Genomic DNA, 6,409 nt, shown 5'->3' on the forward strand with positions numbered 1-6,409 from the left:
CAGTCCCAGCGCTGTCCTCTCTGAAGTTCCTCTAATGGAGAGAGAGTGTAATTAACAGAAAAATCCTCGCAGGTTTTCAGAGCTCCTTCAGCTCAGCCGTTGCTCATAAAAGTCAACTGTGAATTATTATGTTGAGGTTTGTATGGTGAGCATTTTGAAAGGTTACTTTTAAAGCAATGAAGCCAGCAGCACAGTCTTTTTCATTCAACCCAGATATCCACATTTAGAGTGAGGACAGGAAGGAAGAGACTGAGACTGAAGTTAGTTTTTCTTCGATGTGTATAAATTATTTCATTTAATCTCTCTCTCTCTCTTCAGATAAACAACGGTCAGAGTTCTCTGTTGGGCGATCCTCCGAAAGAAGTGCGACTGCCCTCTAATCCTTACCTGAACCTGGCCAGTGTGATGCCAGGAGTCGTTCTGCAAGGTGAGCACACAAACACACGACTAACTGATGCATTTCCACCTGATCCTACTGTATGCAAATTGTATAAAAAAAATAAAATTATATAGCTTTTTTTTTTTAACAAAAAAAAAAGGTGTTTTTGCAGATGGGACAATAAAATTAGTTCCATGGTCAACTCGTCCTTTAACCTCTTTTAATAAAACAACCTGGTATCATGCCACCCATCAGTCTAGAAGATGTTATATCAGTTTAATGAAGGCACCAAAACAACTTGATTATGGTTGGGAAAAGATAATAGTTTGGGTTCAAATAAGTATTTGTACTTTTTGTATGTTACACGTTATGTTATGATACTGGGCTGTAATAAAAAATTGTACTTACTCACAAAACTATATTGCTCTTTTAAAAGCGATATTCTAAAAATCTATCATCTGAGTGTCAAAGATGAAACAGCCTGTCGGGTTGAAAGATGAGTCTACAAAGCTCTTAGCTTCCTCTGTCACATCAGGACAGCAGCTGCAGTCAGCATGGACTCACAGCAGTCACAACTCATTCTAATGATGACCTAAGGTCACTTTGTCGAAGCGCTCCTGCAGTGTTATAATTATGAACACATTGTTTCTTCTCCATGGTTCCTTCCACTGCTGCTCAGGGTCAGTGGGGAACAAAGCCCAGGCAGGACACCCTGGCCCAGGAGTGTACGGAGGCTCGGTGGCTCCGGTGGTCTCCCAGGGCTCCGGGTCCTTCTCCCACAGTGCGGCAGCTACAACCACCGCCCCATACAGCACTGATACCTCCACTGATTACAGCCAATACAACCAGGCCTACACACAGGTACTGCAGACACACTATACAGCCACTCATGTGGGGGATACACGGCTGGATGTGGGTCTGCATGGTCACAGTTCTGTTCCTGGGTCCAAAATGTGTGACACAGCGATGGTAGCTGAAAAGATTCTAGATGGGTGGATTCAAAATGAGTGTCTGGATGACTGCTGCAGTTACAGAAGTAGCTGTAACTAGGGGAGGCAGGGAGGTGGAAGAAATGAGAATGGGTATGGATATTTGGACAGACAGAGTGAGAGTGGATTTGGCAGGGAGCACTGTGTGTCTCCATCTGTCCCTGCTCCCCTCTTCTCTCTCAACACTCCACTCAGAACAAGTCAAGAAGCAAGAAGCCCCCCTACAGGCTGTTTGTCTCTTCCTTTCCTCTGTCATCCTGTTCCCCCCCTGTCTCTGCACTAGTGTTACCTCCTCCGGCAGCAAGTGACATATCTGATATTTACAAACCCAATTTTAAATGTTAATTACGATCTACTCAGCCAAACAAATGAGTCATGATTAGATAATCAATGAGACGGTGGGTTTAATTTGTCTGGAAAAGAGAAGACAAAGAACAGGGAACAGTGGAGAGCCGTCGGCATGAACAATAATTGATGAATGACAAAGTAAAGGAAGGACAGAAAGGAGGATGCAAAAAATATCTGTGTGTGTGTGTGTGTGTGTGTGTGTGTGTGTGTGTGTGTGTGTGTGTGTGTGTGTGTGTGTGTGTGTGTGTGTGTGTGTGTGTGTGTGTGTGTGTGTGTGTGTGTGTGTGTGTGTGTGTGTGTGTGTGTGTCATAGGAGGCCATGCAGCAGTGGTACCAGCACTACCAAGCGGCACAAGCTCACACCTACAGCACTGCTGCTCCACAGGACAGCACAACTGCGGACTACAGCAAGGAGCACACACAGGTAACACACAACACACACACACACACACACACACACACACACACACACACACACACACACACACACACACACACACACACACACACACACACACACACACACACACACACTTTGTAACTGTGGGATTCTGTATACAGAGTTGTGTGTGCAAATCAAAAAAAAAAAAATGTAAGCAGCAGAACGCCTTTGATTGATGTCCCCATCACAACAAAATATTAAACTCTGTCCACTTCAGTTTAAGGTAACTGTTCTTTGTGGAGAGGACAACTCAGAATATTCTGACAATAACAGAAAGTGAAGAGAAAACACAGTGATTCAGATCAAAGTCGATCCACATAAACACAAAAATCCTGGAACTACAGAATATTTTTGTTATATCTTGTATTTTAAAAATCTAAATTTCACAGGATTCACTGGATATTTACATTGTTTTGTTTTTCATAATAAATGCAGATATATGTCTGGATCTGTACTTGAAAAATAGAATATATCTGCAAACTCCAACCTTGTTGTGTTCCAGACTCCAGCGGTGTCCTCCTACGGGGATTATAGCTCCTACATGCAGGCGGTCACTCAGTACTACTCTCAACCTGCAACAGCCAACCAGGCGTACGCCAGCAAGGTACACACACACACACACACACACACACACACACACACACACACACACACACACACACACACACACACACACACACACACACACACACACACACACACACACACACACACACACACACACACACACACACACACACACACACACACACACTCACTCACACACACATACACAGCCCTCAACAAGCTGTTTGAAGAGACAAAAACCCAAATGCCAAAGAATTGAAAGTGGTCCTGAGCATTCACTCATGCAGAGTTACTTCATCTCCTCATCAGCATGCATCAGTGATGCTGAAGACCCCAGCAGTGTGATAAACGGTTTGACACAAGTTAGCCATTTGTTATCTTGAATTAGTGATAACTTGGTACTAATTATTCATTTGACATGAATAGGAGCCTGTTCAGATGGTCCATGATCTCACGCAGCATAATTAAAGTCAATTCAGCTGCCACTTCTAAAAACCTACTGTTGTTTGGCATTTCTGTACTTCTGTTTCTTTAGCGGCCGACATACGCACAAATACTGATAAATCTGCAGTCAGGTGATATCAGCTGACATGTTGAGCTGACAGACAGTGTATTAGCTCTATCGGCTATATTAAAAAGCAAAGCTCTCTAAAACCCCAACCTGAGTCAAAAAAAACGTCCTGTCCTGCAGACAGATTACAAACTGTCCGTGCTGCAGCCCTCAGTGCTGGCATTTTACATGGAGTTTGTCGGCATGTTTATTTGGAGAGGTTGACCTCTCGCGAAGACACTGATACTCTGTACGAGGGAACAGATCACTCTGCACCCAGCAGCTGATACCAGCCATCTCCGCACACCCTGTGTAGCCAGGTCTACACTTACCTGCTGCTGCTGGAGGCTCAAGCCTGTGTGTGTGTGTGTGTGTGTGTGTGTGTGTGTGTGTGTGTGTGTGTGTGTGTGTGTGTGTGTGTGTGTGTGTGTGTGTGTGTGTGTGTGTGTGTGTGTGTGTGTGTGTGTGTGTGTGTGTACTTGTATTACTCATGTTGTGGGGACATCTCTTTACGGTGTGACATTGTGAGGAGGCTAAGGTTAGATTTAGTTATGTAATGGTTAAAGTAAGTCTCCAGAAAATGAATGGAAGTCAATGCAATGTCCTCTGAAGCGATAAAGACACGAATGTGTGTGAAGTGTTTGCTTAAAGATGTAGTCTTGTCTCTTGTTGCATATCTGAGTTACGTTCTGGTCCACTGGGCTGGATCTGGCTGGAGAAGTTGATAACTTGGAAGAAATTATTTGGTGGGTTTCTGACATAAAATTGTGACTTTAAATCGGTCTAAAAATATGTCGACCCGGTGTTGTGGTATTTTGATTTTGGCTCGTTGCCCCTGAGAAATATGAACAAGCCCATACAACAGCAGATGGGGATGAATGAGTGAGGCGTAGTAGTGCTTCTCATAACAGCCAATAGTGGGCAGAAAGATTAACATGAACGAATAAATGAAGGGGAATTTTCCTTATGGTCTTGATTATAGGCTACGTTGTGTTTTTGCAGTTTGAAGCTGGTAAACTTTGTGTTTCTTGCAGGAGGTAGATGTGTGTAAGCCTCTCGGAGTGTCTCTGCACGCGGTCAGTAATGGCGCGGCTCCTCCCCCCGCCGTCCTGCCAGCTGCTGCCGTGCTCCCAGCCTACAGCACCCTGCCTTTAATGCCGGGCTTCCTCGGGGCGCCGCACCCGGCGGCAGCCACGCCGACCCCGGTCACGCACGCTCACACTGCCGCCACCGACTGGAACACCTACTACTACGTGAGTACACAAAATCCCTGCTGTTATAATGGAAACATCGAACACCTCGAAGTGAAGCTGGGAGAAACATCTTTTGGGCTTTTTTTTTTTTTTTTTTTTTTAAAGAGTGTTTCTTCCACTATGAAATGACGGCGCTAAGGTGACACACGTCCAAACATTTCATATTGCATCAAGTTTCCCTCAGAGTTTCCCCTACAGCTTCTGATATTAGTGGGCTTCACTGGTTGTTGATAGCATGAATCTGTGAGGGATCACAGTTCGTTGTGTGAGAACTCAGCAACGGTCAGAACATTGTTGTTTGATTTAAAAATGAGTTCCTGAGAGCGAATCGGGAATACCTGTTATTTTACTGTAGCTGCTTCACAATGAAAACAAACAAACTTCTGGAAAATGTTTTTTTTTAATGTGAAGCATCAACAGGAAGTTGCATTATTACCGTAAACCATGTAATAATAGTGAACGTCATTATTTGCAACAACTGGACCAGGCCTTTATTTAGTAGTCTGATAAGTATGACTTAGCATATCTAGATAAGACATAGTTTAACCCTATTTTCAAATCGGCTACTGTTAATTTACTGTTTCCTTGATATATTTAGTGTAATTCTCTTTCACTTTCAGTCTGACTTATACTTTGTTGTTTTTTGTTCAATGTTTTTTATATTTACTTTAAAACTTCCTGCTCAGATGTTTCAGATTAAAAGTGGCTGCAGTGGCTCAAAGGGCATCCGGTAACTTGTCCCTTTATTTTCAGACTTTTAATGTGAAACAACAACAGGAAGCAGTTTTTAAAAAAAAAATTTTTTTTTAATTTTTTAATTTTTATGAACTTAACACCTGACAAACAGAAGAACTTTGACTGGAAATAAAAAGTAAATAGAAACGATAAAAGCAAAGCAGCAGACTCATGAGTATTCCCGTTTGGATGACGTTATACATGTTGGTGCTAGACATGTGTGCAGCCAGTTATTGAAATACCAGCTGTTATTTGAAACTTTAGGGAAGTGCGCAGTAACAGCAGGCGACTGCGTATGAGACTGCTTTGATGAAGATTTTCTGCCCGCTGATCTATGGTGAAAACTGAACTTCAGAATTCGTTCCACATGGAGCAAATAGATCTGCGTTATGTTAAATCCTCATTGTAGCATTTCGTTTTCTAAGATGTGCCACCAGAGTCTCAGCGCAGCTTGAATTTTTTTCCCCACATAGTTCAAGGCTGTAGGAGTCAGTGAAAGGAGGAGGAAGAGATTCATAGAGAAAGAGCATGATGACGTCTGAGCTAAGCCTCGTCTCTACAAAGATTTAAGATTGTTTGTACAGACAGCATCTGTGGCCCTCTCATAGTGGTGCTAATCATACTATAGCATGTCCAAAATATTGAATAAAAAAGTCATACTATAGCATGTCCAAAATATTTGTGAAAAAAAAAGTCATACTATAGCATGTTAAAATGTGAAAAAAAAGTCGTACTATGGCATGTCGTCCAAAATATATTTTTTTAAAGTCATACTATAGCATGTCCAAAATATTTTTTTTTGAAAAAAAGTCATACTATAGCATGTCCAAAATATTTTAAAAAAAAAGTCATACTATAGCATGTCCAAAATATTTTGGAAAAAAAAATATTTTTTTCGTTCAAAATATTTTGAAAAAAAAAAGTCATACTATAGCATGTCCAAAATATTTTTAAAAAAAAAAGAATGTCCAAAATATTTTTAAAAAATATTTTTTTTTTCGTTCAAAATATTTTTTTAAAAAAAGGTCATACTATAGCATGTCGTCCAAAATATTTTGAAAAAAAAAGTCATACTATAGCATGTCGTCCAAAATATTAAAAAAAAAAAATAAGTCATACTATAGCATATCGCATCCAAAATATAAA

General features: G+C 41.3%; 1 protein-coding gene across 3 annotated transcripts in view; it reads left to right on the forward strand.

Annotated features, from left to right (window-relative positions):
* The window catches only part of raver2 (ribonucleoprotein, PTB-binding 2), a 71,131-nt gene extending 65,257 nt beyond the window's left edge, over positions 1–5,874 (forward strand). For all 3 annotated transcript variants that reach the window (XM_069704819.1, XM_069704820.1, XM_069704821.1), the window contains 5 exons: positions 319–427; positions 1,059–1,240; positions 2,030–2,140; positions 2,661–2,762; positions 4,310–5,874. In XM_069704819.1, the coding sequence (XP_069560920.1) occupies positions 319–427; positions 1,059–1,240; positions 2,030–2,140; positions 2,661–2,762; positions 4,310–4,657 (852 nt within the window). In that variant the 3' untranslated portion in view covers positions 4,658–5,874. The remainder of the gene's footprint in view (positions 1–318; positions 428–1,058; positions 1,241–2,029; positions 2,141–2,660; positions 2,763–4,309) is intronic.
* Positions 5,875–6,409: the final 535 nt, after the last annotated feature.

This window comes from Brachyistius frenatus, unplaced genomic scaffold, assembly GCF_029030835.1.
Source record: "Brachyistius frenatus isolate BFR_SWC_R1_liver_20210118 unplaced genomic scaffold, ASM2903083v1 Contig_52, whole genome shotgun sequence".
In the NCBI taxonomy this organism is placed as follows: domain Eukaryota; kingdom Metazoa; phylum Chordata; class Actinopteri; family Embiotocidae; genus Brachyistius; species Brachyistius frenatus.